At 41.9% G+C, this 15,155-nt stretch overlaps 1 protein-coding gene across 1 annotated transcript; it reads right to left on the reverse strand.

Annotated features, from left to right (window-relative positions):
- Window positions 1-408: 408 nt before the first annotated feature.
- lbx1a (ladybird homeobox 1a) lies at window positions 409-1,661 on the reverse strand. Its single transcript, XM_026191027.1, has 2 exons — window positions 1,358-1,661; window positions 409-929 (listed from the first exon to the last, which is right to left on the reverse strand). The coding sequence occupies exons 1-2, from the start codon at window positions 1,659-1,661 to the stop codon at window positions 409-411; spliced, it is 825 nt and encodes a 274-aa protein (XP_026046812.1).
- Between the last annotated feature and the right edge of the window lie 13,494 nt (window positions 1,662-15,155).

Consider the following 15,155-nt stretch of genomic DNA (forward strand, 5'->3'; position numbering starts at 1 on the left):
ACATCAAACCCTATTTAAGCCATGTTTAATACAAGCAACCGCACTTGTTCTGTGCAGTTATCGTTTGAGGGCTGATATATCAAAAGGTTAAAAACAGTCTTCTCAAGCTTACAAACTGATTCACAGAAGCATTTCAACCGCTTTATAGCACAAAGTAGGCTGCATTAAATGTGCAGTGAAATCTTTCTGATTGTAACCACAGCGGCCAATCGACAGCAGTGTTAGATTTAAGTATCAGTGTTTGAATCTGAAGAGTCCACGCGTTTTCAGAGCCTGGGCCTGTTCAGCAAGGCTTTTGGCAAATCACAGCGGAGGCGTCTATTTTTGAATCGCACCGCTATGTAAATCCTCTAAAGGCTGTCTGTTACTATCGCGTTATTGGGCAACACGCGACTGTCTCTGTGTTATTTAGTCACCAACGTCAATCTCATCTTCATCATCCAAGCAACACTTGGTGGTCAGTCGATAGTCACCGGTCGATGCAGGTGATGGAGGTAATAAATGCAGCGGGTCTAGGGTGTCGGTGGTGTGGAATCTGGAAGAGATCTGGTGTTGCTCGGTTTGGCCCGGCCCAGAAATCGTCCCCTCACCCATACCTCCTGCCGCCGCCGCGGACTTCTCCAGCTCAGCCAGCTTGGAGAGCTTTTCAAAGGCCACAGCGCCGGCGGCCTTGGCGGACTCCACGTCCGCTTTCATCTCCTCCAAGTCCCGCTTAAGCTTAGCCCGGCGGTTCTGGAACCATGTGATGACCTGTGCGTTGGTCAGACCAAGCTGCTGAGCCATCTGGTCCCGGTCCGCTGGGCTCAAGTACTTCTGGTACAGAAAACGTTTCTCCAGCTCATATATTTGGTGGTTGGTAAAGGCCGTGCGGGATTTCCGCCGCTTTTTAGGGGTGTTTCTCTGACCGAATAGGGTTAGCCCGTCTCTGCCTGTAGAAATAAGATCATACAGAATGTAAAACTGGAATAAAACACACGTTTATAAGTCACTAAAAACAGTGTTACACAAAAGAAACCAATTATAAGTCACCAAAAACTCCAGTACGACATCACTGAAATGATTCCGAAATTCATTCATTCAGATTCATTCATTTAGTTAGCGTGCTTTGTCAAATTTCAATGAGCACATTAAAAAACATACAGTGGTTTTCGAATAGGAAAAAATAGCACAGGATCATTCTTTGTTTAGAAAACAGTAGTACTTACAATTAGGTACAAGAAATAACGCTGAAAGCTTTTTCTCCAAACATCTACGGATATTTTTCATATTTCAGAAAAATAAGCTGCTGCTGTTGCGGTTGTAACAGTGAGGATGTTCTCCTTACCTACAATAAGAGAGGAAGAAAACAGCCTTTTACCTTCAGCAGCCTGCAGGACGCTGACCTCCAGGCCTTCAAAGGTTTTGCTGGCCAGCTCCTCCAGCGCGCAGAGCGGGGAGGTTTGACTGAGCAGCACCCGGCTGGACACGCCGTGACAAGCCGAGGGCAACTTCTCTCCGCTGAGAAAGTAGCTCCTTTTCACAGACGGTTTGTTGAGAATGTCATCTATGCTGAAAGGCGTCAGCGGTTTGTTGGTGTTGACCGGTGGTTGAAGCTGATCCAGCGGACTGCGACTACTGCCCTCAAGAACAGCTGGACGTTTAGAGTCTCCCTTAGAGGTCATGACGGCTCAGCAGCTGACTGAAAATGTCAAAGTTTGGACAAGAATGAAGGAAAACGAGCCACGGCAAGGATCACAGGTGTAACCTCATATCGCCCACTGCCTAAACACTTCTGACTCCCAGACTCCCACCGTCTCTCTGAAGCACTTTTTCGGAGTGACGTACAATATGAATATATATAAGACTGGCACTCACTCGGTGAACAGCGATGCACCAAGAGCTGGACCGACTAACTAACATGTTATTGTGGAAGGCCATCAATTACTCACTTCACCCCTCCCCTTATCTCTCTCTCTCTTTCTGCGTGCGTGAGCGCGCGTGCTGGGGGGGAGCTCTGAGACAGAGCAAACAGCGAAGAACAGTCCAATTACAAATCAGAGTAGGCTCTGTTTACACTTTATCTGTAAAACGACATCATTTGTCACCAAACGAGCAAATGTGTTCATCAGCACGATATCATCGTCATTTGCGTACACGGTGTAAGTAGCACAGAATTACTCTTCAGGCCAGTTACAGTCAGAAACAGACAATAAGCAAATTAGAAAATGAGAATGCGTGCTGAACTGTACAGACAGAGCCATGCACGAGCGTGACAGCGCGTTACAAGGCTAGTGGCGGAGCAGAGCAGGCCCTACCACACCTCCAGCCTCGCCACCCCCGCGGTAAGACGAGCGCTCTGCCAAAATCAGCGTCAGGCTCCCCGGACCACAGCCCGAGACAGGAACACATGGACAAACTGACAGGGAGGACACCGAGCACATATTTTTTTATGCCAATTAATCCTAAATAAAATCCAGTCAGGAAGATTATAAAATCATTTGTAGAGATGATTTCTTCTAAAACATTCTGCTATCAAGGCAGCAGTTTTCTGACGGTAAAGTTTTGGTTTTAGTTGTGTAGAAATACGCACGTTATCATGGGTTTTTATTTTGTTTCCATATTTTCAAATATTTGTATTACATTATGCACAATATGAAACTTCCAAAAGAGAAATAATTCGAAGTTGAACAATTAGTTCATCGATTTACTCGAGCGTTTTTATTTAGTCATTTATTTTTATATTTTATAGAGTTGGTCACACAAAGTTAAAAGGTATGTGCCTTTTTCACATCATGCTGTGAGCACGTTATTTTTTTTACATGAGATGATTTGCAGAAAAGCAGATAGAGACAAAATACTGTTAATCTGACTATCGTCAGGTTTTACATACAGTTACTGTCCCTCTATTTAGAAAGGCAGAGGCATCACGGTGTGATTATTTTACATGTAGTTTTTTTGTTTTGTTTTTTCATGTGTAATAATGTTCAACATTGCTGTCAATACATTTTTCAAAAAATGCCTCTCTGTGCAAAATGGGTTAAAAAACATAAACAGCTGTGGGATCCTGTTAGTCTGTGATTGAAACAGCCCAGCGCTGCTATCGATGCAGGGAAAACCAACCCTGCAGGGAGACCTACCTCAGCTCCTGTGCAGGTGAAGCCAAAGGGAAGATTTGCTTCACCATATTTTCTAGTCTTTAGCTTAGAATGAAGTTGGTTTGGAAACATATTCAGCGACGCTTCATCTCCTGCTTTGCGTGTCTGTGGGCGCCTGTGCCAGCAGGGTCCAAGCGTTTTGCTTTTTCTTCCCCCCCTTTTCATACCGCGCCCCCCTGCAATGGCTCTGCGTCCCCCTTTGGGGGCGGGCCCCACACTTTGGGAAGGTCTGCATTAAGCTATCAGTTCCAACATTAACGATATACTTCACAGTTTTCAGTATTCCGCAATGTAAAACCTGGCGTGTTAGCTCAGATTGCCTTGAATTATTTGAGTTAATAAAATCAAACAGTTTAAGTGGATTTATTATTGTTAACTGAGTGACAGTGACTGAAGTACTCATAATTTAAAAACAAACAAACCAAAACCCCCCGAAGTAAAGAGTATTGAACTTGCGTACGTTATTTTATTAATATGAATTGAGCCAAATGAACTTGAATGCATCTTTACACAGTTTTTGTCATGATCCTGGGTCCTTTTGACCCAGCGTTTTGTGTTTTTCTCTTCACGATTTTGGTTCTGCTCTTCCTCTGATTAGTGTTTACCCTGTTCCCCCCGTGTGTTCCTGTATCTAGTCTGCGTTTCTTAGTTTGTGTCCTTTCATGTGTAAGTTCCTGTTTTATTGTGAAGGTCTGCGTCTTATGTGAGTGTTTTCAGTTTGCCTCCCTAGTCTGGTCATGTTAATCACTCCCAGCTGTGTTTCCCACCTGTGTGTGTAATCTCCCTGTGTTCTCTGAGTGTATTTAACCTGGCTGGCCCTTAAAAATGCATCCTTTTAAGGCCCTAGTGTACAAAAATGTACATGCCCCAAAAAGTGCTATAAAAACTTTATATATTCATATTTTTTTTTCACTTTAAATTGGTCAGTCTTTTAAAACTACTTCTCCCTGAAATATTCATATGAAGTTTTAATTATATTTTCGTTGTTTTAACCCTTTAAATCACAGTTTTATTACATGAGCGCCCTGTTTTTTTAGCCCCAAAAAACAAAAAAACTAAATATTTTCCAAAAAAAACATTTGAAGTAATATTTGTTTGTTATTATAATTAGGCCTTTAGATGGACCAAAGATTGGCACCAACAGTCATTTTGATCGCCTTTTATTTTTTTTTGCAGGAGCGCATTTCATAAAATGCACACACTATCGGTCCTAATCGACCACGCCCAAAAAAGTGCTATAAAAAATTTATATATTAATATTTTATTCCACTTTAAATTAGCCAATCTTTTAGACCTACTTCTCCTTGAAATATTCATGTCAAGTTTTAATTACATTTCGCGGATTTTAACCCTTTATATCCCGGTTTCGTCACATGAGCGTACTGCTTTTTTTGCCCCAAAAAACATAAAAATTGAATATTTTCCAAAAAAAACATTTGAGGTAATATTCAATTGTTATTATAATTAGGCCTTTAGATGGACTAAAGATTGGCACCAACATTCATTTCGATCGCCTTTTGTTTTCAGGACCAGAAAATGGTCTCCAGGCGGCAAATGCTCCTCCTCTAGGCCGAAATAAGTGCATCGTCCCGGGGTAAGTCGCGATGATCACCGGGGCACGATCACCGGGGACCCCTTTTTCCAGCACACACATCCGATACCACGTGACAACAAATACGTCATTTCCTGTTGACTAAAAAAAAATGCACCCTCTCACGGTCCTAGGGGCCGAAAATGGTCCCGCCCGATCAGCGGGCGAAGCCGCTGCTGCACGCCGGAAATGAGGCTTCATTTCCCGCAGGTCTGTTTAAGCAGCCCGCTGTTTTCCAGCCCGGGGTCAAATGTGGAGCAAGGGCGCCACCCGGTGGACAAATAAAAAAATTACAACTCTAAGGCCCGTCCTGCAAAACGAAACGGAAACATAAGTAATCACCAAGACATTAACGGTAATAATTCTGCAGTGAAAAATAGCGTTTATAATGGAAGTCAATGGGGCCGGAAACGGCCCCTAGGGCTCTAAGAGGATGTCTATTGTTAGCTTAGCCACTGAAGCTAATTTAAGGAAGTCAGACTTGAATTTTGAAATGAAATTATGCCAAACTTTTTTTTAGAAAATTTGGCTATATTCTATTCAACACAGTGCAAATGGCTTGTAACTGAAAAACTACAATGTACAAAAATGGTCCCAGGGCCAGCAGGGGGTTAATTAAGGAAACTGATTGTCTTAAATAGTTTAAGCTGCAGCAACACAACACAAGCAAACTTGTCTGAAACAACTTAAATTTCCTTATTCAGCTGAATCTCTAATATTGACGGACACTTGACTGCGTGGCCCTTTTTTTTCAAAAGGTATTCAAAACTTTTCATCTTTGCTACACTAACCTGTATTTCATAGTTCACCTCAAAAAATACAAATAAAAACTCCCCATGTTCAATGAAAGACTCTGGAAAACCTTTGTTTTCAGCAAAATATCACTTTTTTTTTTTAATCTGAGCTGGCATAAGTGAAAGCTCTTCACTCTGTGAAGTGAAGCCTCTGATCAAAACTAATCAGGGGGGGGGGGGGGGGGATCAATAATAACCCACATGGCTCTATAAAACACAAAAGTTCTGCTATCAAACCAGTCTGCTGAAACTGTATAAGCAACTTCTTTTGTAGTCCCCTCTCAGGGGCATCTTTAAGAGCACCAGAAGTACAAGTAATACGAGTTTTTATTCAAAACACACACACACACACACACACACACACACACACACACACACACACACACACACACACACACACACACACACACACACACACACACATTGATCCTCAAATATGATGGACACGACATGTGTTTCACAGGAAACTCCTGCAGGTACCTGAGCAACTGCTCCCTTCTGTGTTGCTTCTCATTTGTCCTGGAAAGTAAATAAATATTCAGCAAATGCATTATCACAAAAGAACACACTGTAAGCTAAGAATGAAGAGGTAAAGTTTCTGCTTTCTTAAAAAGTCATAATGAAGATAACAATTTTTTTTTAAACCCCATTTGACAGCTGTAAGGCTGAAACTGCCTTCTGAACTGGTTCCAGTGCAAACAATAATCATCAAAATGGACCCCCCCCCCCCCCAAAAAAACAAACAAACAAACAAACAAACAAACAAACAATTAAATTAAAAACTAGTTCATGTCTTAAATAATAATGACCTTGTAGTACCATATCACCCTATTAGAGCACTCCGCTCTCGCTCTGCAGGCCTACTTGTTGTTCCTAGAGTATTTAAAAGTAGAATGGGAGGCAGAGCCTTCAGTTTTCAGGCCCCTCTTCTGTGGAATCAGCTTCCAGTTTGGATTCAGGAGACAGACACTATCTCTACTTTCAAGATTAGGCTTCAAACTTTCCTTTTTGCTAAAGCATATAGTTAGGGCTGGACCAGGTCTGCTATAGGTTATGTGGCTATAGGTGTAGGGTGCTGGGGGATTCCCATGATGTACTGAGTATTTATTCTTCAGTCACCTTTTTCACTCACTATGTGTTAACAGACCTCTCTGCTGAATCACACTTATTAATCTCTGTCTCTCTTCCACAGCATGTCTTTATCCTGTCTTCCTTCTCTCTCTCCAACCAATCACAGCAGATGGCCCCGCCCCTCACTGAGCCTGGTTCTGCTGAGGTTTCTTCCTGTTAAAAGGGAGTTTTTCCTTCCCACTGTTGCTAAAGTGTTGAGGTCTGTTGAGGTCACTGTTGAGGTCTGGGAAGCGCTTCCGCTCCCTTAAGGCCAAAACAGAGAGAATGAAGAGGAGCTTCTTCCCCCAGGCTATTCGGACCCTGAACCAGGTGTAGGACTGGACTCTCACACACGTCACCACACGCACCACCACACATTTCCTATAATCCTATAATTCCTATAATTTATAATCCTTGTCTTTATAATCTCTTCTGCTATTTGCACATTCTTTACTGTAAATTCCTAAGTTAATTTGTAAACTTTTGTAGTAAATTGTAAATATTGTAAAACTTTTCTTCTGTCATTTAATGGTCGGGCATTGTACAGCTACAAGCATTTCACCCCCATGTCATACTGTGTATGGTTGTGTGTGTGTGACAAATAAAATTTGAATTTGAATTAAAGTGCTTGCTCATAGGGAGTCATATGATTGTTGGGTTTTTTTCTCTGTATGTACTATTGTAGGGTCTACCTTACAATATTAACCCTTGTGTGGTGTTCATATTTTTGTTACTCAGCCAGTGTTCATGGGTCTGGTGGACCCGCTAGAGTTTTGGCTTTCCAAATTAACACTATCAAACAATTTTATGTTAAATTACTCAACAGATGTTTACTTCATCCCAATTACAAACCATATGAACAGCAAACATGATTATTTTTTTCCCTTTACCTTTGTTAGATCACATTTATGAATTAATGTGCTTCTCGTTTTTTTTTGTTTTTTTTATAAAATGTTATAAAAAAATAAATCAGTTATAATTAAGTAGAGTGCGTGGAAAGACACAACACATTTACACGTGAAGCAATATGTTTCACAACTAAATGAGATCAGCTGCTCATCAATGGTGACATTAGGCCCAGGGTTGTAAAACAGGGGGAGGTGGTGCACACACTTATCCCACACTGTCCTGATGGCAGCTAGCTTGTCTCTCTGCCGTCGAGCTGGTCTGTCGTCTCGGCTATCAAAACGGATAATCCTGGAAATTTTGTGGAAGTTTTCCAGAGACACTGATGCACGGAAAGGTTCTTGCCGGTTTCTGCATCCCACAGGGATTCTGTGGATTCCCCTTTGGACCTGAAAACTCCTGCAAGGATAAGAACCCCAAAGTAGGCCTTTGGGGTTCTTAGATGAATTTGGTCCATCTCCTTCCACCTCTCTCCAAAAACACACCGTCCTTCTAGATTACTGCAATCCAGAATAATTTTCTGGATGGAATCTGGGATGAAAAGCTCAAATGAAGACTTGATGTCCTGCACATGAGTAACTGTCAGCCATGTTGGCCCTGGCTTATCACAGTAGCAGCTCTGCAGGGTGGCTCATTTCTTGGGCAAGAAGACCATTCAATTTCACCAGTTATTGACATCCATATTTCTTCACTTGCTGTCTGGTGGGCTTGTTCTGGTCCTGGAGCTGGCTGCAGATGGGGTACTCGTCTTCGTTTTGTTACTAAATGGTGCTCAACCTCATCCTCTTCTTCAAAGTCACTGTCAGACTCTGAATTTTCAGATATGTGAAATATTCTGAAACCTCTTTGTCAACATCATCATCCGAAGCCCCTCTCTCTTCCAAAATCAATTGGATGGCCCTCGCAGCAGATAATCTTTTGCCATCTTGATCAGTTGTGATAAAGAACCACACTGGCAAAGTCTTATTTATAGTATTATGCCCCTAATTTGCATGTGGAGCCAGCAGGTCTGTGGACGACGCCATCAGCATGGCCCTACACTTCATCCTGCAGCATCTGGACTCCCCAGGAACCTACGCCGGGATCCTGTTTGTGGACTTCAGCTCTGCCTTCAACACCATCCTTCCAGACCATCTCCGAGGCAAGCTTTCCCAGATGAATGTGCCTGATCCCATCTGCCGGTGGCTCACTGACTTCCTGACGGACAGGAAGCAGCATGTGAGGCTGGGAAAGAATGTCTCGGACTCCCGGACCATCAGCACCAGCTCCCCTCAGGGCTGTGTTCTTTCTCCCCTGCTCTTCTCCCTGTACACCAACTGCTGCACCTCCACCCACCAGTCTGTCAAGCTAATCAAGTTTGCAGATGACACCACCGTTATTGGACTCATCTCGGACGGGGACGAGTCTGCCTACAGGAGGGAGGTTGAACGTCTGGTGTCCTGGTGCAGCCACAACAACCTGGTGCTGAATGCCCAGAAGACAGTGGAGATTATTGTGGACTTCAGGAAGAACACAGCCCCACTCCCCCCCATCATCCTGACTGACACCCCCATCACCTCTGTGGACTCATTCCGCTTCCTGGGTACCACCATCACCCAGGACCTGAAGTGGGAGCCCACCATCACCTCCGTCATCAAGAAAGCCCAGCAGAGGATGTACTTCCTGAGGCAGCTGAAGAAATTCAACCTGCCAACACGGACGATGATTCCATCCTCACCTCCTCCATCACCGTGTGGTACGCTGGAGCCACTATCAGGGACAAACAGAGACTGCAGCGTGTTGTGCGCTCTGCTGAGAAGGTGATTGGCTGCAGACTCCCATCTCTGCAGGACCTGTACACCTCCAGGACATTGCGGCGTGCAGCTCGGATCTCAGCTGACCCTTCTCACCCTGGACACAGTCTGTTTGACCTGCTCCCCTCAGGCAGGAGGCTCCGGTCCATTCGCACCAGAACCTCTCGCCATAAGAACAGTTTCTTCCCCTCTGCTGTTGGACACATGAACAATAACCATATGACTGTACCCGCCACTAACACATGACCCTACGCTGTGTCACTGCATCATTCTATGTTTGGCACTGATCACCACCTGCACTCATGTATATATCTTTCAACGTAGCACTCTTAATTCTTATTCTCATGTATATATCTCATGTATATCTCATGCACATATCTTTCTACGTAGCACTTTTAATTCTTATTCTTTTATTTTTTCATGTCTATTTAAGTGCTATTTATGACACTATGTTTGCACTGAAGCACCGCAGCAATTTCCTAATGTTGTAAACCTGCTCAACATTTGGCAATAAACCCCTTTCTGATTCTGAATTCTGATTCTAATTTGCAGGAGGGACAGGGTATGAGAAAATAAAATTTGGATCCCTCAAGAAAGAGGGTAAAATGTGCGGGAATGTAAGAGCAGACGGTGTTGGTAGTTGAATTTTCAACAATGTGGCAACTTTGTGCGCGAGCAGGAGGGGAAGAAAACACTATCAGCAGCACCAGAAAGGAGGAGGACAGAGTGTAGGAACACAGGACCTGCACTTTCAACACTTTTATTAGACCTGGGTCCAGTGGACCCGAACACCTTGTATGTAATGTAAATGCGTGGGGGGAGGTACAGTATGAGGTCATTGAAAATTAGTTCGGATTTATGTTCTTCACAGAAAATAAGCCAAAGCCAATGAATTTCAGGTTGAAAAAATAATTAATTGTTAAATTTTTCTTTTGAGAAAAACTGAAAACGGGTCTCACAGACCCGAACACCATACAAGGGTTAAGGCACCTTGAGGCGACTGTTGTTGTGATTTGGTGCTGTACAAATAACATTTAATTGAATTAAAAACAATTTGTCTCGAAAATGAGCTACTACTCTGAGCTGAAGCTGATTTTGTTCTCATCTTTGAAGATTGAAGAGAACAAGCGTCAAATATGATCAATGAAAAAGTCAAAACCAATTTGTAAGTCCACAGTTTGGGCAGCAGTTAATCCCTCTGGTGTCTCTGCTGTGAACTCTTAGAAGCTTTCCTTACAACACACAGTGGTGTTTTTGCCCTTAATCCAATGCAACAAGTCAACAAGAAATAGTTTTATTATGGGAGTGCGATGTTCAGAGTTTGGCTGTAAGTTTAATAAACTGCTGTTAAAAACTCAAATGCAGGTTATGTATGAAATAGAAAATGCAGTTACAATGAACATTTACATGATGTGCTCCACCCTGTTCATTATTGCAGTTTTTTTTAAATCACAATTTGTCAGATGTTCTTTTACAGTGACTGAGCTCTGTCTCCTCTCTTTTCATAAAGGACGCTCCAGTTTATCCTACGCTAAAGGAAACAACAAGGGAAGCACTGAAACGCCATTCCGTAGCATTTGGCGCATTGGAACAGCTCTCATTATGGCTGCCCGACAGATACTTCCGGGTCACGTGTCTCAGTTATAACCTTTTCTAAGCAAAATGCACTATTGGATACCCACCTTGAAACGAAACCGAAAAAAATATTGAAACCGAAAAAAAATATTGTAACTGAAATAAATGTACTGAAAAATCTTGTATTGAAACCGAAAAAAAAAAAATTGATAGTGAAAAACAATTAATTGAAACTGTAATTTATTTATTTTTTGGTTTCAATCCATTTTCCGGTTTCAACCATTTTTCAGTTTCAATCTGCTGGCACTGTTTTGGCGTCCGGGGGCGCGCTGGGTAGGGGCGGGGTTTCCGGCCCGCATGTATTTGCATACATTATAGAGGCCACTAGTGCTGACCAAGCGGAGACCCCCAAGATGGCGCTCTGAGCAGTCACGTATCACTGAGCTCTGCGAACCTGGCCTTTTTTTAAATATATATTCCACACAGTGAACAGAGATTTTATTTACGCCTACGCAATAGTCATCCTTTACTTCTCATTTTGGTATCTATTTGTGAACCAAAATGAGCAAACCCGAGAAGAGAAAGACCGATTCTAAGAAGTTGCATGCTAACAGCGGCTCCGTTAGCAAGCTTGCTAATGTTAGCCAAGCTGCTCAGTCTTCTCTCGCTACTGAGATGCCCGCCGACACTAAAAATACTCTCATCGACTCCATGCACGACTATTTGGAGGCAGTTTCCGAACCGCTTCAGTATTCACGGATGGAAGAAGAGTTTCCCCCTCTCCCTATCACTCCATGCGCCTCTCCCGCTGGTAAGCTAAGAAAAATTGCGGATACGGAGACATCTACGGTTCTCTCCCAGCTCTCATCACTTACCATGTTGATTAACTCGAGGTCAGACACTTGAAAAAATGGTGAGTGACAACTCCATAGCCATCTCCGAGATGAAAAAAGCTGTCCAAGAGAACACTGAACATATCACAGCTGTTAAGGAGTCATTTGATGCTGTCTGTGCTGAGTTAAATGATATGAAGAGCAGAGTTGTCAGTGTTGAGGCACAGCTCGAAAAATATAAAGCAATCGTTGAAGCACAGGAAAAGCGCATCTCTCACCTGGAGAGCTATTCACGGCGTTGGAATCTGAAGCTCTACGGTCTGACCGAGAGGGACAAGCAGGACGTGCGGCAGGAGGTACTCAAAGTCTGTAGATCAGTCCTACCGGAGATGCAAGATAAATTACCCGACGTCGTTGACACCGTCCACCGCATCGGTCCCAAGAAGTCCAACAACGACCAACCCAGGGGAATCATCATTCAGTTTACATCCAGGATCTACCGCGATGCTGTCTGGCGCGCTGCTAAGAAGTCCACCTACCTGAAAGGTAACAACCTAAAGCTGGCTGAGGATCTGTCTCCTGACGACCGCGCCCGAAGAAACAGACTCTGGTCGTCTGTGGAAGCTGCGCGCAAAGAAAACAAGCTGGCGTTCTTCGTAGGAGGTCGTGCGTTCGTGGAGGGAAAAGAGATTTTTCCACCCCTATAACTTGATCCAAGGTATTTTGAGGTGAAAACTGAAGTATCTTAAGATTAACTTGGTTTCACTGCCGTTCTTTTTTTTTTGTTTGTTTGTTTTTGTTGTTGGACTCATAAAACGATCAGAGTTAAACTGATGCAGTTTATTTGTTATAAGTTTATTGGTCTTCAGTTTGGCTGCAATATTTTTGCTGAAAATGTTATGAGCAAGCTGGATAAGCTTCTTTTTATTTTATTTTGTTTGTTTGTTTGTTTGTTTTTATTCTTTTTTTGAATAATTAGTTATTTAAATGGAGCAAGAAAATTTCTATTAAGCTCCCTTTCAATGCTCATATGTGAAGCATTTATTTATTTTATTTATTTATTTTTTACCACATTGGTTTTATTGTTTTAGGCTATTGTATTCCTATTATTATTCAAGTTCACAATTTCCTTACTCAGGGGTTGCAGTTCTCATCTTATATAGGACTCTCTTAAGTGACCAGGTTCCCAATTCAACTGTTCTTCATTTACTTGGTCTAAGCTTTTTCTTATTTGTCACTTTTAATTTTTGTTACTATCATTATGTCTTTGTCTGTTATTTCTTTAAATGCAAGAGGTTTAAGAAACAATGTTAAGCGTAAGGCTATTTTTTTGTTTTGCAAGCAGTTCAATTCAGATTTCTGTTTTATACAAGAGTCTCACTCAACAGAACAAGAAAAAACATTTTGGAGATCGCAATGGGGAGATGATCTGTGGATGTCCCATGGTACAGAGCATGCTGCTGGTGTCTGCATACTTAAAGGAAGATTTAATGGTAAAATCTTGAATTCTGACATAGATAAAGATGGGCATTACATGTTTCTAATAGTTGAGGCTGCACACTCTATGTTTTAGTCAATGTGTATGTATAGGGAGAATAAACTATATTTTGATAGGTTGGAGGAGCGCCTACTGCGCTGGTTATCTAAATATCCCAATTCTTTTATTATTTTTGGTGGAGACTTTAATACAGTGTTTAACAGCTATTTAGACAGATGGCCTTCTAGAAGTTCAGACTCTAACTCATTCATAAGACTGTTTGCACAAAGATTCAACTTAGTCGATTCTTGGAGGGATTCTCATTCGTCTCAGATAGCTTATACATGGTGCAATAAGACTCAAACCAGACACTCGCGTATCGATTTTTGGCTTATCTCAAAAGATTTAGAAAAAGTTAAAACGGATATTTATCCTACACCACTCTCAGACCACAAAATGGTTAGCTTATCAATCCCGTTGTCATCCTCCCTAATCACTAAAACCTCTTACTGGAAGTTAAATAGTACCATTCTTGAGCATAAAGAAGTGATTTGTGAAGTTCAGAGATTCATTAAACTTTATTGGAGTAAAGCTCTCACAGATAATACATTTTGTAGTAACTGGGAACTTTTGAAATATGAAATTGGAAAATTCTTTAGAAAATATAGCAGTGATTTAGCAGAAAAAAGAAGATCTGATGAGACGCAAGTGATACAAGAGATCACATGCCTTACTTCCAAACCAATAGACACCCTCAGTGAATCTGATAAGATAGAACTGGTTGACCTGCAGCACAGGTTAGATGAGATTTACAAACGCAAAGCTGACGGAGCATTTATTCGGTCTCGCAGGAAATGGCTCGAAGAAGGAGAGCAGAATTCAGCCTATTTTTTCAGACTTGAAAAGCATCAATCTAACACCAACTCCATCCTACAACTAAATATTAATGGGACAATTTATAATGATAAGGATACCATAGCAAAATATTGTTCAAACTTTTATTGCAAACTTTATTCTTCTAGTTATTGCCCTGAAGCTTGTCTGACTTTTTTAAATTCTTTAGACAAAATCACTCAGCTCAATGAGGAGGATAGTCAGCTTTGCGACAGATCGATTTCTTTGATTGAGGTTGCAGATGCTATAAAACATCTGAAGATTAACAGATCCTCTGGACCTGACGGCCTTACTGCCGAGCTTTACAAACAGTTCGCTGACAGTTTAGCCCCGTTTCTTTTAGAAGTTTTTAAGGAAAGTATGGATAGAGGTGCACTCCCTCCCACTTTATGTCAAGGTTTGATCACCCTCATTCCAAAACCAGGAAAGGATCCTTTGCTCTTAGACAATTGGCGACCAATCTCTTTACTGAATAATGATTATAAGATATTGGCACAAATTCTGGCTAATAGAATGAAACCTGTATTAGGTAAAGTTATTGATGAGAGTCAGTCTGGTTTCATGCGGAATCGTCATATCTCAAACAACATAAGATTAATTTTAGACATAATAGATTACCCAGAACTTGTACAGGGTGATAGTCTTGTTCTTTTTTTTAGATTTCTACAAGGCGTTCGACTCCTTAGAGCATGAGTTTATTTTTACTGCTTTAAATAAATTTGGGTTTGGTCAGTCCTTCTGTAATGCCGTTCGGACACTGTATTCCAATAGTAACAGCTCCATAAAGCTTGCCACTGGTACTTCCCCAAGATTTTCTCGAAAGCGTGGAGTGAGGCAGGGTTGCCCCCTATCCGTATATTTATTCCTTCTTTCTGTGCAACTCCTTAATTCGCACATTAAACTCAGTTCTTTAAAAGGCCTGGTCATTGCTAACAGAGAAATACTCATAAGTCAGCTGGCAGACGATACAGCTCTCTTCCTCAGAGACGCCTCGCAAGTTTCAGTGGCCATTAACAATATACAGCCATTCTCTAAAGCCTCCGGACTT

Source organism: Astatotilapia calliptera, chromosome 13, assembly GCF_900246225.1.
Source record: "Astatotilapia calliptera chromosome 13, fAstCal1.2, whole genome shotgun sequence".
NCBI lineage: Eukaryota > Metazoa > Chordata > Actinopteri > Cichliformes > Cichlidae > Astatotilapia > Astatotilapia calliptera.

What these genes read in the sequence shown, in the direction of transcription:
- lbx1a (XM_026191027.1), bottom strand. Translation starts at nt 1,661, where the DNA reads ATGACCTCTAAGGGAGACTCTAAACGTCCAGCTGTTCTTGAGGGCAGT. An exon ending in CGTCCTGCAGGCTGCTGAAG is followed by an intron (nt 930 to 1,357) that starts GTAAAAGGCTGT and finishes TTATTTCTACAG; the next exon opens with GCAGAGACGGGCTAACCCTA.